Below are 18595 nucleotides of genomic sequence, written 5' to 3' on the forward strand. Positions count from 1 at the left end.
AACTTCTGTTTATTGTAGTGTATTTATATATGATGCATTTTAACTCTGTATATATTTTAATACCAGAAATTTTTGTTTTGCCCAGCATTTTTTCCCTTACTCTCTACTTTTTCTGTTGCTCTTTATTTCTTACTGCATTTCTGTGTTATTATTTGAGATCATTTTCTTTCTGCCTGACACTCTAACTTGTTAAATTTAGTGTGGGGTCAGCTGGTGACAAATTGTGTCAGTTTTTGTCTAAAATATTTCTGATTTGCCCTTGTTTTTGAAGGATATTTTTGCTGGGTATAGAATTCGGGATTGGTGTTGCTTTCAGTACTTTAAAGGCGTCATTTCATTTTTTGTTGGTGTTTTTTCCCACCTCTGGCTACTATACTTTTTGTTGAGAATGAAAAATCTTATTATTGCTCCTCTGAAGGTAATGCTATTTTTTTTCCTCTGACTGCTAAAATTTTCTTTGGTTTTCAGAGATTTTCTTATGATGTGCTTAGTTGTGTGTGTGTGTGTGTGTGTGTGTGTGTGTGTGTGTGTGTGTGTTTGTTGTTGTTTTGTTTTGTTTTTTGCTGGGTTTTTTGCATGAATTTGGCTTGGGGCTTGTAGAGCTTTTTGCATTTCTTTCTGGGATTCCAGCTACATGCATATTAGATCTTTCAACTTCTTCTGTTTTTCATTCTTCTATTTTCTATTGTTTGTCTTTATATTAATTATGTTTTATTGTATGTCTGATCTGCAATTAAAGCTATCTATTGAGTTCGTTATTTAAATTTCTATGTTTTTAAGTTTTGGAATTTTCATTTGGTGCTTACAAAAATTCATTTCAGTTCTATAGTGAACTTCACTTTAAATTTTTTTAAACTTTTATATTTTTCTTATACCTTATGGTTCTCTTATTTATTTATATTATTATATGCTATTATAGATTACATGTAATATATATATAAAAGGATATTATTATATCCTGTTATATTTATTCTTGTGTTTCTTTTGGTTTTGTTTTTTCTTTCTAAAATAACTTTTTCTTTTATGCTAATTCACTTTTGAATTCTCATTTCTGGGGTTTTTTAATTCTGATTTATGTTATTCTTTTTTTATGATTTTTTTGTAGATCATTCTTCTATATTAGGTTACCATTTTTCTCTGTTTTGTGGACACATCTTTCTGTGTCCTCTTTTTAATTTCCTGTTTTTAAAAAATAATCATTCTATATGGCATTTAATTGTGATCCTTTTCTGTTGGTCAGTTTTATATAAAATTCATTTTCTCCAACTTTTAGGATAGAACACCAGGAAAGGTTTTCTAACAGTATATCTCTAGAACTGTCACTTATTTTTTTCCCAAAATTATTGTGGGGGAAAAGCTCCTCTGTATCTATATGAATAAAGAGATGGTCTTCTACTTTCTGGAGTCTGTTTTCCCAGTGCTTTCCTCCCTTTTACTGGGACTTTCACTCCCTTTTCCTTTGCCCCTTTTATCCTTGCCTTGCTCAGTGTGGATATGATTCTCAACAGTTTGTCCTCAGTTGGGGTTTTTGTCTTGAAAAGCATATTCTGCTTGTTTGTTTCAAGAGTTCATAGAGAGCAAGGTTTTCCAATCCTGCCTGAACTCAATGGGCAACCTTTATACTGACCTATAAATTAAGAGTGTGCAAAGGTCTTTTTCCCAGGGAAGTGCTTTTTGATATTTTTGGTCCATGAGATACTTCATTGCTTCTTTCTTCTTGCTCCCACAGAAATGCCCATACATGTCGGCCTTGATAGTTATGTTATTCCCAATTGATCATCCTTTGGTTTTCTGGAGATGCTTTGTTATAGATATAGTCATGGGTTTTTCATTTTGCAGTTCTACTTGGTCTGTTTTTTTTTTATGGTGTACATTTTTACAGTAAATGGGAAGTATATTTTATTAGTGTTTTTTCCTGCATCTGTTGAGATAACATATGTATTTGTGTTTGGACATGATATTATTTGTACTGCTTGTAAGATGACTTTAAAAATACCATATACACTCCCACACGTATATATGTATGTATATATTTTCAATCTGTTTTGGTAAGACATTTCCAAGAATTTATCCATTGTATCATTTAATCTGAATTAACATGAAGTTGATTATCATAGTCTGTATCTTTTTAATGTGTGCTGAAGCTCCAGTAATATCCTCTTCTCATTACTAATATGATTTATTTGTATCTAACTTTTTTTTTAAGTTATTTGTGTCTTCATTCTTTCTCTTGATAGGTATTGCTAAAAGTATGTGTTTTTCTCAAGTGATTTTTAACTTTAAACTTCACCAATCCCCTCTATTATATATATTTTTTTCTGTTTCATTAATTTCTGTTTTTAACTTTATCATTGCTTTCCTTCTGCTTTCTTTGAGATTTTGTTGTTTTTTTCATAACATTCTAAATTGGTCACTTAGTTCATTATTTCTGTTCTTGAGGTCATTACCATCAAATATATTTTTCACTGAAATATAATATAGAGAAGCACACAAGTCATAAATATGCAGCTGAAAGAATTATACAAGGTAAAGAAATTCACATATCTGTTTATACAAGGTAAAGAAATTCACATATCTGTAACCCAAAAGAAGAAATAGAATAGTATCACAACATTGCCTGGCACATAGTTAATATTCAGTAAATGTTAGCTTGGTATTAGGTGTTGTTAAAAACCATTTCTCTTTTAGGCATCATGACATTTAATCTAATGATTTTGTTAATAATAATAAATAGCAAAGTAGTGTCCTTGTAACTTTGGAAGTAAGAAAATTTTAGAGTACTTTGGGAAAATTCAGTTTAGTGAATATGAATGATTCATGCAGCATTTTAAAAGACAAAGCAGTTCTCTTTTTTGGTTCAGATTGCTTAATCAGATCATCTGTGTGTTATGTTTTGTAATTTGTTACAAACTGTCTTCTTATTTTCATTTTTTCTAAGGTCAGATACTTCATACTGATGTGGTTTACTTGCATTGTGGACAAGGCTTCCGAGAGGCAGAGAAAATAAAGAGGCTTTTGCTGAATTTCAGGTATAAAAATAAGTAACATTTTGAGTACTTCACTGTCTCAGCCAATCAGAGATACCTTTGACGCTCCTAATTTGGAGGGAGGGATTAAGGGAAGTGCCTTGGTGAGAGAGAAGGAACCATGTAAAACAATGCTGGGGCAAATTGCTGGAGAACTCTACATTTGGAGACTCAGGAGGGACACTGCTCCCTTCCTCTGCCGCCTTCACTAAACAAAGGTGGTAATATGAGCAAAAGTGAGCATTGACTTCTTTTATTTGGGCTTCCTCTGTCTCCTTCTCTCTCTCTCCCTCACTTCCTGTCCGTCTGTCCTTCCTGCCTTCTTTCCTCTTCCATTCTTTTTCATGGACTTGAGGATTTGAATGGATATGATAGTAGTTTGAAGCTTCAGAGATTACTTGACAATATATCACGTAGTTCAGGCATGACGTCTTCATTATGGCGTGGAATGTACCAGAGTTTCTTATCCATGTCTAAATTTGGTTCCTTCTAGATGGGAAGTAAGCTGATTGTTCTTAATTGTGTCACAGTGAAATATTTGTCCACTGCCTCCCATAGCAAATGCAGTGGCATTGCCCTTAATTCTACCTAAGTCTGTGTCTCCCTTGTGATACAATGGAGAGAGTAAGATCATCGTATGATAGTATTTGTGCATTCTGTACGTTTTCTCCTGATTGATTTAGAAGCATGCCTTGAGCTCATTCCATTTCTCATCTTGTTTATCCCTTGAAGCTGCAGCACAGTGGTGATTGGAAATGGAACTGCCTGCCGGGAAACAGAAGCTTACTTTGCTGACCTGATAATGAAAAATTACTTTGCACCACTGGATGTTGTTTACTGGTAAGGATGTTAGGAATGTTTGTTTTCTTTGAGGGACAGGGGAACTTCTGTAGTTCCTTCTGTGATGAGTTCTCTCTTCTCTTTTTATGATATGCCTCTTTTTTGCCTGTAGACCATGTCTTGCTGTTCACGAGAGCTTTGCAGGACAATGTAAAGTGTCTGTCTCTCAGAGAAATTTGAGTTTCAGTATCCTGAAAACTCTCACAGGAATAGCAATATAGGACTTACCTGTTTTCATGGGGTTTTCCAGGCTGTACCTTGCATGAGGGCTCTAATTAACTACTAACTGGTACATAGGACTGTGGATAACTTAGCTTTTTTCTCCCAAAGTTCTGATGCCTATAAATTGTTGGTTTTCAGAACTGAGAGCCAAGGTAAGTATTATACATTCAGAGCACTTCTGGTATTCCTTTCTTATTTGTGTCTTCATCACAGGCTTTCATTTCATATAGTTATCTAGTTAACTTCTGAATAGCTTTGGATTCGCATCACCCATTTCTCTAGTCCTGCCCCTAGAACTATAATAGTTGTACTTTCGTTCACCATTGTTTTCTTACTTTCCCTTTGTACCTCAGGTAGCCATGCTTACCTTTTCCAAACTACAGTAGAATATTAAGTTCTTAAGAGTTTAATTCTACAAGAGAAGAGAATTACTATACCTGATATCTAGGGAAGAGTGCACGAGCACCATTTTCCACTCCTGTTTGAGAAATATCATAAGTAACTATAAGTCACAACTGATGAGTATGTGACTGACAGGACCAACAAACAAAACCTAGCATGAGAAGAATTCTAGGATCCATGGAGATAGGCCAAAAGAGGGGGGGCCTCGTATTTAGTATAGCGTTCCATGTGCCAAGAGTGTAATCAAGATGTCAGGAAAACAAATGCAGAGTAACCGAAGGGGATTAGGAAGTCAGGGACAAACTGTAGGTACCACAGGGCCATGGTCAAGGAAAGGACCAGATTGAAATGTCTACCTCAGCTTTTTTCCCTCTCCCTCTTCTTGTTCAGGGTAGTGTGGGGAATACTGGGGATCTTCCCTATCCTGGGAAGTGTGCATATACATCTAGTCCTTTTGAGAACCTAATACAAGGACCTGATAGAGCTAATTCAGTTTATTTCAGGCAGCTTCTCTGATTTTTCTGTAACTTGTTCATGTTACTTTCATAAAAATATCTTGGGTACATTTTAAGTGCTTATAAATAGAACTTTCAGGGCACCTCAGTGGCTCAGTTGGTTAAGTGTCTGACTTCGGCTCAGATCACTATCTCACAGTTCGTGGGTTCGAGCCCCGTGTTGGGCTCTGTGCTGACAGCTCAGAGCCTGCAGCCTGCTTCAGATTCTGTGTCTCCCTCATTCTCTTCCCCTCCCCCACTCATGCTGTTTGTCTCTGGCTCAAAAGTAAATAAACATAAAAAAAATTTTTTTTAAATAAATAGAACTTTCAAATCATTGAAAATATTAAATAGTGAAGGTTTCTTGAATTTTTCTGGTTTTGCTTATGGAGTATCCGTTGACTGAACTTTCAGCAATATCTTGCCGTGGAAAAGATGAATTTTGGAGTCCGACAAATCTAGGTCCGTCTTTTTTGTCACCATTTACTGGCCAGGCAAGTTAGGAAGACTTCCTTTGCCTCTCTGAGCTTCACTTCACTTCATCTTTAAAATGGGGAGTAGTTTTGCTTTCAGTAACACTTTGAAGTTTTCTTCATAATTATCTTGTATATTAAATATTAAAACTTTCTTTTGTATTTATCTCCTTTTGTGTATCTATTAAGAATTATTTTACTACATTACTTTATCTCTGTATAAAAGAATACCATTTTTTATGTTAATTTTGTCCCTAGCCATAGCACAGAATTCTTTCATTGTTTATAATTAGTTTTTTAGTTGATTCTCTTGGATTTCTAGGTAAATGGTCATATCATTTGCAAAAGATGATGAATTCCCTTTCAAGTTCTATACCTTTTGATTTTCTGCTCTTGTTTAATGGTACTATGCAATATCTTTGAAAAACTATTAAATATTAGTAATGATATTAGACCCATTTTTTTCCTTCCTTTACTTTTATGAGAATGCTTCTAGCACCTCCCTCAAGTCTAATACTGACTTTTGTATATTTCTCAAAAATCACTTAAAGGAAATCTTTTTTTTTCATGCATGTTGAAAAATACTGATTCCTTTTTTATTGTTTTAAAAATCAAGAAAGAACGTTTATGCTTCTTTAGAATTCTGCTGTAATTGTGTGTGTTTTTTCCTCTTTTGGTCTATCATTATGCTGAATTATAGTAGTAGATTTCTTACACTTGAACCATCTTTGCAGTTCTGATTTGAGCCCCACTTAATCATAGTGTATTTTTTATGTACTGTAAATCTGTTTGCTAATATTTTAGTAGGTGGTTTTGAAGTCCTTAAACAATGCAAATACCTAATCAGAATTTATAGTGAGTGCTTTAGGAAAATCAGCTGATTTCATTTTTTTGTCAGTTCACCTTGCCTCTACAGAAAACACTATTTTCTCATCTAACACTTTGAAGTTACATTACAGACTATATTGAAGTTGAAATTTCCATACTTTCTTTCGCAGTCATTTTTACTACCCCCTGTACAGATAATCTGATATGCATTAGTATAATCCTGTCAGTTATTCATTCTGAAAAATCTTTTCCTAACACATCCACCAGCATATTTTCTCTTATCTGTTCTTTCCAATACTTTTTCCTTGGCATATCTGTCATAGGTTAACATACTGTGTGACTTACCTCATGACTCATAAACCCCATGTACTTTGACCCATCCATCCAACTTCCCTATCCCATTTCTCTCCCTACTCTTAAAATATCTTAGACTCTACTATTTATACATACTATGGGGGAAGTCTTTGAAAGCTTCAAATCCCAATTACTAAAGGAGGAAAAAAAACCCTGGAATTAAGTTGTAGAACTTAATTAGAACTATGCTAAGGCTTAGTTACTTATACATGTTTAAAGTTGGAAGTGTACTGTAAACTACACATTAGACTTCTTTCTTCTTCTTTCATTCCAGTAGTGTGTCAGCCATTTCATAGAAAAGAAATATAATTTAAGGAATCGCAATTTTGTTGCTTGAGTTGTTGTATCTTCCAGAGTCTAACTGAAATGCAGAGAAAAGCTTGAACCTCGAAGGGTTAAACTCATTTGTTAAAAATGCCTAAGACTGAAGGTAATGAAAATCTTTTGCCTTAAAATTAAAAAACAAACATCATTTCTTTAAAGATTTTAATATTTATTATCACACGTTGGAAAACACAGATAAGTGATAGGTTTTTCTATTAGCAAAATTGTTATTTATATTTTAGAGCATTTTTCTAGATTGTGTGTGTATGTTATAAAAAGGAACCCACACTGTACATGTTTTACATTTCTCCTACTTAATATATTCGCATGCCAATAAATGGACTTTACAAAATCGTTTAAAATTACTACAGATAAACTCTTATATGAACTTCTATTTTATTTATTTATTTATTTATTTTTTAACGTTTATTTATTTTTGAGACAGGGAGAGACAGAGCATGAACAGGGGAGGGTCAGAGAGAGGGAGACACAGAATCTGAAGCAGGGTCCAGGCTCTGAGCTGTCAGCACAGAGCCCGACGCGGGGCTCGAACTCACGGACCGCGAGATCATGACCTGAGCCAAAGTCGGCCGCTTAACTGACTGAGCCACCCAGGCGCCCCTGAACTTATATTTTAGACATTCCTCATTGTGTGACAGCTGGCTTTTTCTAATCATCACCATTATCAGTAAAGCTATAATAAATGTTTTTGTGCTTAGATCTCTACACATCCTTTATTTCTTTACATTCTAAGAAATGGAGTACAGGTTTAAAGATGTACCTGACCACTGCTCCTAAACTGAAATATGCTTAATTACCAAACTGAGTCTATTACTGAGATTATTTCCCTGCTATTTCTCCTTCTTCTCATTGTGTTGGCTAATTTGGGATGTCATTGCTTAAAAACATTTATGTCACAAGTCCATATAAAGGTCCAGATAAAATGGTAAGGAAAGAAAGGATTTCTTATTGTGAAATATATCCAAAGAATATAGAACCTCTGTATACAGTTTAAAGATGAGTAAAGTGAATGTCCTTGTTCCCAGCTTTTAGGCTCCTTATGTGTTTTTCCGTGGAGTGCCTCCACCCCATGTAATCACTGTCTTGGGTGGTATGAATTATTGCTTGAGAAAATTTTCAAATATTTGTAGGGCTTTTGAACTTCATTGCCATGCTGTCTTTTAGAGTGACTCTGCCAATTGATACTCTTACCTAGGGTGTCTGTTCCCATTTTCCGGGGACCTTGGGTATTAGTACAGTGCATGCTTGCTCTGTCATTTTTGTTTCAATTACATAGTTGAAATCCCAGCATCACTGGTTATTAACTACTTGTGTGAGTTTGGACAAATTACCTAACCTTTCAGTTTCATCATCCATAAAAGGAGATGATAATAGTACCCATTTTACAGAACTGTTGTGATGGTTAAATAATAATAAATATAAATGTATATATAATATATATATAAACTGCTTAGAACAGTATTTAGCATATACTTGTGTTATTAATGAAGTCAAATATATTTTTGTATGTTCACTGGCCATTTCTGGATTTTTTTGTGTATGTGTGGATGGCATGTGTCCTTTGCTCATTTTTTTTTCTTTTGGAGGTTTTCATCTTGTTCATAATGTTTTGTACATGTTTTTATATATTAATTATTGATCGATTTGTCCTAATTTTTTGAGAGACAAAGTGAGACAGCATAAGTGGGGGAGGGGCAGAGAGAGAAGGGGGACACAGAATCTGAAACAGTCTCCAGACTCTGAGCTATCAGCACAGAGCTCGATGCAGGGCTCGAACTCATGGACTGCAAGATCGTGACCTGAGCTGAAGGTGGACACTTAACCGACTTAGCCACCCAGGCTCCCCTGATTTGTCCCAGTTTTTGCAAATTATACAAGTAGTTTTCTCTATTTTGTGTTTAAATTTAAGAATTTAAACCTTATTTCATATAGAATTCTAAATTTTATTTTTTAAGATGTATCTGTCTTTTTTCTTAATGGCTTTTGAGTTTTTTATTATTCTTGCGTCTAGAATATTAAAAAGCTTATTAGTATTTGTAGAAAATATGAACCTCTCCTATATCCGGCGAATCCGTTCTGCTAGTCTTCTGGAGGTTTTCTGGGTTATTTAGGCAGGTGTAGGTGGAATCTAAGTGATCAGCAGGACGAGGTGAGCCCAGCGTCCTCCTATGCCACCATCTTCCTAAACCTCTCCTATATCCAAGAATATCAAGGTTTTTTTTTTTTTTTAAGTGCAAGTTTTTATTTCCCTAATTTTTCTTTAAGTGTTTTGACTTTTCTTTGTGAAGACATAAAACCTCATTATTTTCTCAGTTACTTATATGGTTGCTTTAAAGCTTTATTCTTTAAGAAAGAAACTAAAAATTAACCAGAGAACCTTAATCAGCTTAGGTAACAAAAACAAAGAGTTGAAGGCTGTAAATTAGCTTGAGAGTAGTTTTGAAAGAAGAATGGATGCTGATTTTTCCCTTTCTTTCTTAAGGCCTTTGTGACCAGCTGTAGTATTTTGTAAACAGAGCCATCTGATTTCTTTCTTTTCCTCCTGTCTTCTCCTTCCTACTTTCTTTCTCCTTCCTCATTTTTCTCCTCCTTCTCTTTCTCCTTTTTTGTCTTTAATTCTCTTGTTTGGTTTCACCTTATTTTAGTCACTTCCTTTTGTTTGGCAATTGATTATTTTTGATCTTTGATGTATCTTTAGTTTTAAACCTGTTAGTAAAAACTTATCAGCCATAATTTCAGTATTTATTTCCAGGCATGGGTAGTATGGGATTTGTCCATAACCTGTTTAAAGTTAATTTTTATACATGGTATAAAGTTCTTTTTTTTTCCTATAACTATGCACTATTCCAGTACTATTTGTGAAAGGTTTTCCTTTCCCCATTGAACCGCTTTGACATCCTTCTTGGAAATCAGCTCACCATACACCTGTGAATGTATTTCTGGAGTCTATTCTGTTTAATTGATCTATATATCTTAACACTAACAAGTCATGAAATTACATAGTGTAAGTCCTTCACTTTTGTTCTTTTTAAAAATTGTTTTGGCTATCGTAGGGCTTTGTTCTTCTACATAAACTGTAGAATTAGCTTTCCATTTTCTACAAATGGTCCTGCTGGGATTTTGATTGGGATTAAATTGGCTCTACAATTTAATTTGTGGAGAATTGACATCCATTCATGTAATTTTTTATTTTATTTTAGTGTAGTTGACACATGATGTTACATTATTTTCAGGTCTAGGATGTAGTGATTCAACAACTCTGTACATTATACTATGCTCACCACAAGTGTGGCTGCCATCTGTAGTAATTTTTATTGTCAGTTCTATTTTTCATTTCTAGAAGCTCTGTATTTTTTCAAACCTGCTTGATCATTCTTATAGTCTTTTGTCATTCCTGAATATATTTTCAAATCTATCGTTTACTTCCTTAATCATACTAACCATTGTTATTTTATAGTCTGTGATAATTCTAGTAATGACAATCCTTGAAAGTCTATTTCTGCTATCTGTTTTTACTGCTGGTTCTGCTGTTTTGTTTCCTTTTCTGTTCGGTTAATTTATATTGAAAACTTCTATTTTCATGGAACTTTATCTGTGGGAATTCATCGAGGCCTGCATTGATGGGGAGATGCTTCAATGAGGATTTGTACTTACTTCTGTCAGGCTCCTGTAGACACCACTGGTTTGGAATCACTTAAATTCCCAGGTTGAGATTTTTTTTCTGGCTACCTAGGTATTGTGAATTTAGGCTGCACACTAGAGAGATGACTTATTGTTCCATGTTCTCATCAGAGATTCCCCCTATGACAAGGGTTGAGATAGTCCATTTTTTAGCACAGTATCCAGGGGGTAGGGTTTAGTGAGCTTATTTTTCTTTGACCCTTATACTGGGGGTTAACCCTTTAGGACTATATATATATATATATATATACTGGGGGTTTAACCTGGGGGTTTTATATGTGTAAGGGTAGTTGGGGGAGTCTTTTCTTAACATATATTGTAGGTGGACCCTGGGTTTTATATTTTAATCCTCTAGTTGTGTGAAGCTCTGTGAGACCTTGAAGATGGAAAATAAAATTCACCTGGTTGAGCACCTGCCCTCAGGTGAATGTCAGCTTCAGAAATCAAGGTTCCCACATTCACTTCACTTTTTTTTAGCTTGAGTATTTCTTTCTTGCCAATTTACTTTTTAAATAAGAAAATGTATTACATCTAGGACTTTTTGTTGTTTTCAATAAAATATCGGTCCAGGAGACTGATCTTCCATATTACTGGCAAACAAGGTTATAACTTGATTTTCTATTTTTGTTTGCCTCCCCTCCACTTGCTTTTCTGTTTTTAATCTACTTTAAATTTAAAATTTGGTGTTTTCAGACATGAAAGACATAAAACATAAGGTAAAATTCAGTGATCATTTTTAATCATCTCAGTTTACACTTTTGAATTAAGAATTACTTATTTCTTTTATTTGCTTACTCTGGGTATGAATGCCTACTGAAAGGTGTGTGACATTGTTCTCTGGCAATTATATATATATATGTATGTATATATTTTGAAGCATGCTTAAAAGAGATTTTGAAAAATCCAGGAAAATACAAAGAGGAAAATAAAAATAATGTGTAATCTCACCAAGAATGGTATCAATATTTTTATATATTTTATTTGTGTATTCATTCCACAAGTATTTATCACGTGTAAACGTGTCATCGAATGAGATAGACTCAGTAAAGGTGCAAGAAGAAAACAACTACTTCTTTCCCTCCCATGCCCACTCAACTCATGTTTGGAGTAGTTCTTTCATCCCTGGCTGAAATAATAGACAGGTCTCAGCTCTGTCAGTCCTGAGAACAGTCTCACTTCAGTAATTGAAATATCTTCTTTAGTGTAATAATCAAGCCTCCAAACTTGATAGGCATTAAATTCCATGTCATGTCTGTTTCACTCTGGGAAGCACCACTTCACCCTAGGGGTTTGCAGGGGGCATGGTTAGCTTCCTCACTCTTCCCTCCTTGTTATTGTTTTCTTTCTTCTCAACCCACTAGCTGAATTTTCTGATTCCTTTAAGTATAGTGTTCAGAGTTGGGAAGAAGTGAATAGTCTACACAGTGGTGACAGTTGCAGTTTGAGCATAGGGCCCTCTGGGTGGCGCACATGCAGTTGGTAATTTATATGGGGTGTTTTTTAAAAACTTGACTTTTATTTTTGTTACCTGAAATCTTTCCCAATAGGATCTTTGAAATGTCATTGCTCTGATTTGGCAGATAATATTCTCAGGCTGACCCTGACCCCCCTTCTTCAGTCCTGGGTTTTAGGCAGACTGCTGTTGTCTGAATCACTTTGCTACTCAGTCCTCTTGGACAGAATCTCTTTAGAGCACCCCACCCCCCAACACTTCCTTCTACAGGCCTGTTTGGTTCATACATCCTTGTCTCCTCTAAAAGGGGGATCAGCAACTTATCCCTGGTACAGATCTCTGCCTTTGTTATTCTCTCTCTGTCTCTTTCTCTCCCCTTGCATCCCCTCGCCTACCCCTGTGCTTGTGGTTTGCATCTGTTCTCTTTCTAATGTCACACTCACATATTGGACCCAGGGAGGCCCCTCTCACCTGGCACAGGGGGAGTGGGACACTCCTCTCCGTGAGATTTTCAGATTTTCAGGCAGCAGGAGAAAAGCCACAGCATTCCAACAGTCTTCTTCAAGAAATGTTCTCTTTCAGGGGTGCCTGGGTGGCTCAGTCGGTTAAGTGGCCAACTTCGGCTCATCTCAACGCATAGAATGCCGTTGAGGCATTCTATGAATAATTTTTTTTTTTTCTTTTCTAGAAGAAGGCTGTAAATTACATTACACAAGAATGGTTCTTTGCCAAATGAAGTTTGGATCAATTTTAATTTTACACTCACACATTTTTCTTAATTTTTTGATATCTGCCAGTATCTAGTATTTGATTTAGCCCTGTGTGTTTAATCATATGATTTAAAATTCATGTATTCCATCATGTTCCGAATAGTGCATGTTGACTTCCAGGGGCTTTACCACCAGTAAAAGACTGGGAACTAAATCAGTTTATGTGTGTTGGCTGCAGGTTTTGAGTCCATTGTATGTTTCAGTATATGTGCTGCGGAAGTGAGCACGAGTCCATTGTATATTTCAAAAGGACAAATACAAAGCTGAAAAAAGTGTAAGTAACCAAGAGTGTGTAACAGAAGAATCACCGATCTGCCAAAAATAGTACAGGAAGACTAAAGCTTCAGGCCTGAATCCCTCTGTTTACTACCTCCCCACAAACGTTAAGTGTATCAGAAAAGATTTATAATGATTATCTTAGGAAAAAGAGTGAGACAAGAGATCCCACTGCTTGTAGATTATGTCACCTCCTCATCAGGGGCTATGAGAAAGTAGAGTTATTCACCTCCTCTTTTGATTGGCAGGTTAGAATGATTTGTGGCTGACAAGATAGGATAAGGATCACCAACGAAAACCAAAATGTAACTAAAATAGGGCATCAGGAAGAGAGTTCACATTTCTTATTTCATCTTTCAGCTCAGATGAAATATTTCCTGGAGCTCTGGGTGGACTTGGGAATAAAATTTTGGTGCCACCGTTGGTTAATTATTGAGAAACTGTGGAAGCTTAGAGAGAGGCAGATGTTGTTTTAATGTTCCAAAGGAGAATTCAGATAGATAATGCAAATGACTGTTGAGTGTGATCTTGGTCAGGCAAGGCCTTTATGAAATCAGAAAAGGATGGTTTATGTGCACTTAGGAAATGACAATAGAGTATATCCACTGGAAATCAGTGTGTGTTGCTTATAAATAAAACATTTTGGCTTTATCCTGTTTCATTTTCTGTGTGGAAGGGTAGAACTGGTAGACACAGCTAGATCTCAGCACAGCTTTGAATAGTCTCTTGATACTTTTATGGAGGAACTAGAGAAATAGAGATTTGGTTACGTGGCTCCCAAAAGGAACTGATTAGCTACTGAATTGATGTCTGGTGTGAGGTCTCTAGCGGCTTGCCACAGACATTGTATTAACATTCTACTCACTGATTTAGTCAAGGTTTTCAAGTTTGTGGATATTGAGGTGTATTAGAATCAGGATCAAAAAAGTTTTTGAAACACTTCAGTTGTCGAACCTAATCTAACAAGATGAACTGGAACAGGGACAAGTGACTTTTGTGATGCCCAAAGGAATTTTCAGTAGAGATTTCAATGGGATGATTTAAAAAAAAAAATTTTTTTTTTAACATTTTATTTATTTTTGAGACAGGGAGAGACAGAGCATGAACAGGGGAGGGTCAGAGAGAGGGAGACACAGAATCTGAAACAGGCTCCAGGCTCTGGGCTGTCAGCACAGAGCCCGACGCGGGGCTCGAACTCACGGACCGCAAGATCATGACCTGAGCCGAAGTCGGCCGCTTAACCGACTGAGCCTCCCAGGCGCCCCGTCAGTGGGATGATTTTAAAGTTTCCTTCAAATCTGACCATTGAGGATTCTGTCAGAATAACGTGTAGCAGATACCCTGAACCACCTGGACCTATTTTTTTGTTTTGTTTGGGTTTAAGGATATTTGCTTTCCATCAAATCAATAAGCTTAGCTATGTGACTTAAGATTATCTAGCTATGTAAAGCTCATTATGTTGTGAAGTTGAAGTTATTTTATATGGAGGAGAAACTGCTGTGGTTACTGTTATTTACTTATCTTTTTTAAAGTTTATTTATTTTTGAGAGAGAGAGAGAGACAGAGCACGAGCAGGGGAGGGGCAGAGAGAGAGAGGGAGACAGAAAATCCGAAGCAGGCCCCAGGATCTGAGCTGTCATCACAGAGCCCAATGTGGGGCTCAAACTCACAAACCATGAGATCATGACCTGAACTGAAGTTGGACACTCAACCAACTGAGCCACCCAGGCACTCCAATTGCTATTATTTACTTTTGACTAGTGCAATAATTTCTGCTTTCCATGTGGAATGTAAAAGCAATTTGTTTGTATTTAAAAATATGGTCTTCTCCATCTTCAGTTTATAGCAGTGATAAAGGCATGACTTAGTCTTGAAACTTGGGAGAGCCTAAAAGTGTTTTTTGGATATTAGTTTGATTATTATGCTTAATGACAAGTTAGAGTGATAGAATATTTGTCTCACTTCTCTCTACACTGATAGCTTGAGAAAATGTACTGTGATATTCTAGGATTTTATTGCCCTTCACCTATTTTTTTATATAATTTTTTTTTTTATTCTTTAGAGAGAGAGAGAGAGAGAGAGTGCTAGCCTGTGAGGGGGGAGAGGGAGGGAGAAAGAAAGAGAGCGAGAGGGAGAAAATCTTAAGCAGGCTCCACACTCAGCATGGAGCTCTGATGCAGGGCTCTATCCCAGGATGCTGGGATCATGACCTCGGCCAAAATCAAGAGTCAGATACTTAACCAAGCCACCCAGGTGCCCTGCCCTTCACCTATGGATTGTTACTTCTCTCTCCGTTTCTGTGACTGTCATAAACACTGGACTCTTGTTTATAAAGGCTTCCTTTCTGGGATGCTTGTGACAGTAAGTAAATTTTAAAGAAAAATTATTTTACAACTCATATGAATTATGTTCATTTTGTTGAAGTGGCCAGAGTACTTTTAAAAAATACATATTTAAATGACCATTTCAGTGAGCTAGTTGGAGAGGAAACATAAGGAATGAGTCATTATGGGTGGATGTGGATGTGTGTGTGGTTTTAAAATACTATTTGGATTCAGATTCAGTTTGACAGTTTTTGATGAAAATAAAATATTTTTTACTAGCTTTGTAACCCATGTGTTTCTGTATCCCTAAGTCCGATCTAAGTATCTGCAGGAGGTACATCCACCCCCCTTAGCTGTAGCCCTTCTTGCAGATCTTTGTTTATTGACTTAGATTAGAACTGGCCAAGAGCCCAGTGATGGTCATTTCTCCTCTTAAGGTTTTTGGTTACAAATCTGCTTTTGTTGCCAGATCCAATAAAGATTTTTGATTGTTTTTGTTAGTTTTATTATAAGTTCTTGCCAAAGATACAGTGTATTATAACCAAAACAGATGTTCTGTTTAGACAAGTGTATTTGCTATAACAGAACCTAAAAATGTAAATTAAAACAATAATGTGTTCAGCATTAAGGTAATAAGTGATGAACTTTGGGACTTTGTGAGTATTTTTGGTAACCTTTAGAAATAGAAGGAACAACACCTTATTTTAAGCAATTGTTTTATTTTTTTCTCCATCTGAGTTTGTGCATGTATACTCTTACACTCCTAGATTCTCTTCCAAACTGACATTTTACTGTGATCGTAAAAGTGGAGTGGGTTTTACCATTTTCATATGTACATAGTTCTGTTATTAAAGTGTATACATCAGATAAATCGTATTTTCTGTCATAGAGACATCAGTTGCATAGAAGAGTTTTTAAGATTCTAATGTTTATAAACGTAAATGAAATAATTATTCACAGACCTCTCCGTAAATGGTGTACTTGGTAAAGGTAGGAACCCTATTATAGGGTTGTAGTATAGATCTTTTGGGATGCTAAATGTCTCTGTGATTAGGGCCCAGAGCCGTCTTGATTTACTCTGAATTCTGTGTTGTAGTGAACATAGCTATGTAGTAAATACAAAATGAATGTATTTATATTCTGTAATTTTAAGTCTTGTTTTTTATCATAGTCCCTCAATAAATTAGATGTGTAAGGAATAAGATCACATTATTAACAAATTGTGAATGGATAGAGTTTTACCTTGAGATTTTTAACTCTTTGGCCCATTCTGATTCATATTTTCCTCTTTTCTTTGGCATTAAAGAGCTGTTTTCTCTCACTTTTGGCTGACATTAAAAACAACAACAACAAAAACATGTTCAATTGATTATTTGGGAATATTTAAGTTTTTTTTTTTAATTAGGAATGTTCAGGTTGTACAGAATCACTGTGATGTGTGTCTCATTTCATTTGCATTAGGAGAATGCAAGATTGCTAGAATTCTTTGTTGTTGAGATCCTTTTCATTTGATTACATAGGACTTGAAGATTCTGCGACCAGGAACCGGTACTTGCAAATAGTTTTTGAATCCATCTTTATTTGTGTTTTATATTATTTTCTGTTTTGTTTTTGTTTTTTGAAGGAGGAACCTTTTGAGTCTAATATATTTTATGTGGCTAAATCTTTGTATTATGCTCTTCTAACTTATTGAAATACCACTTTCAAGTTCCCCCACATCCATACATTTCTAAGGTTACACCCAGCTTAATTCCCATTACTTTTCTGCTTCACAGCACTTGCATTTTGAAGGGACCCTAACATTTGGGTTCACATTATGATAATTAGGTTTCAGGGGCATGGGGGATTAAAGATGTCTCAGGTCTAGTTGCAGAATAAAGTTCAGAAGCACTTGTAAAACTTGCCCGATTGGTGGTGGAGGTGCTTTTATTTATTCACTACTCATGCAGCATTAATCCGTATTTCATCAGGTACCTACAGTGCTGTAATTCTAGATGTGACCTTGGGACTTGATTTACTTCGGCTTCGTTTTCTTTATTAATGTGCCATGAAAGAGGTACATGAAAGATAGCCAACATCAAAGTACCTTTTAAAGTAAAATGGTTGATAGGAATTCCCTGGTATTTAACACTGTCTGTCAAATGTTTCAGCTGGTTTGCATCCTTTTACAAGCTATTGCTTGCTGCACTAAAAGAAATTTAAAGGAGTTGTTTCAAGTCTTTTGTGTGTGTGTGTGGGGGGGGGGGGGGGGGACACTGATCATGGTGGTGGTGGCTGGGGTAGTAGTGGTTGGGTGGCAGTAGTTAGCCAGAGCCGCCAGTAAACGAGAGGAACAACCTCATTTTCAACTATGCTCCTCCCAAGATGGTTCATTTTGGTATTTTTCTTTGGGTTGGGGAGTCTTTAGTCCAAAGTGGTGCTAGAGTTGAAGAGGCACTCACCTTGGTTATAAGGAGATTGAAAAGGGTGGCCAGATAAGATTCATCAAACCTCAGTGAAAGAGAGAATAAAAGGCAAAGTCAGTATCTTATTCAGAAACAGTTTACCCAGTTTAACTTTACAGCCTGTTTATTCTTTACTGAGCCATCTGAGAAAAAGCTTTTCAACATAATAATGCAGGAAACTGAGTCTGAAGAAAAACAAAGGAAACAGGACTCAAACAAGGTCTGCCATATGTATTGTGGAGTATTTATTTTCCTGTAAATGCATAGTTTAGAGGCTGTTGTCTCTGTTCTGGGCTAAATATATGGCGGTAGAACTTCTCGTGGCTCATTTTTATTTTTATTTAAAAAAAAATTTTTTTTTAATGTTTATTTATTTTTGAGACAGAGAGAGACAGAGCATGAACAGGGGAGGGGCAGAGAGAGAGGGAGACACAGAATCTGAAGCAGGGTCCAGGCTCTGAGCTGTCAGCACAGAGCCCGACGCGGGGCTCGAACTCACAGACTGTGAGATCATGACCTGAGCCGAAGTCGGACGCTTAACCGACCGAGCCACCCAGGCGCCCCTCGTGGCTCATTTTTAAAACTGCTTCCTTCTTTGTTTCAAACGTTTTTTGGATGTTTCTCTCTACTTGAGAAAAAATATATAAAAGCATTTTGCTTTTT

General features: G+C 36.0%; 1 protein-coding gene across 3 annotated transcripts in view; it reads left to right on the top strand.

The window, feature by feature from the left end:
• SRBD1 (S1 RNA binding domain 1) overlaps nucleotides 1-18595 on the top strand; it is a 203974-nt gene that overhangs the window by 55501 nt on the left and 129878 nt on the right. For all 3 annotated transcript variants that reach the window (XM_060607037.3, XM_060607099.3, XM_060607042.3), the window contains exons 13-14: nucleotides 2939-3029; nucleotides 3759-3866. In XM_060607037.3, coding sequence (XP_060463020.3) covers nucleotides 2939-3029; nucleotides 3759-3866 — 199 coding nt within the window. The remainder of the gene's footprint in view (nucleotides 1-2938; nucleotides 3030-3758; nucleotides 3867-18595) is intronic.

This window comes from Panthera onca, chromosome A3 (genome assembly GCF_046562875.1).
Source record: "Panthera onca isolate mPanOnc1 chromosome A3, mPanOnc1 haplotype 2, whole genome shotgun sequence".
Classification (NCBI taxonomy): domain Eukaryota; kingdom Metazoa; phylum Chordata; class Mammalia; order Carnivora; family Felidae; genus Panthera; species Panthera onca.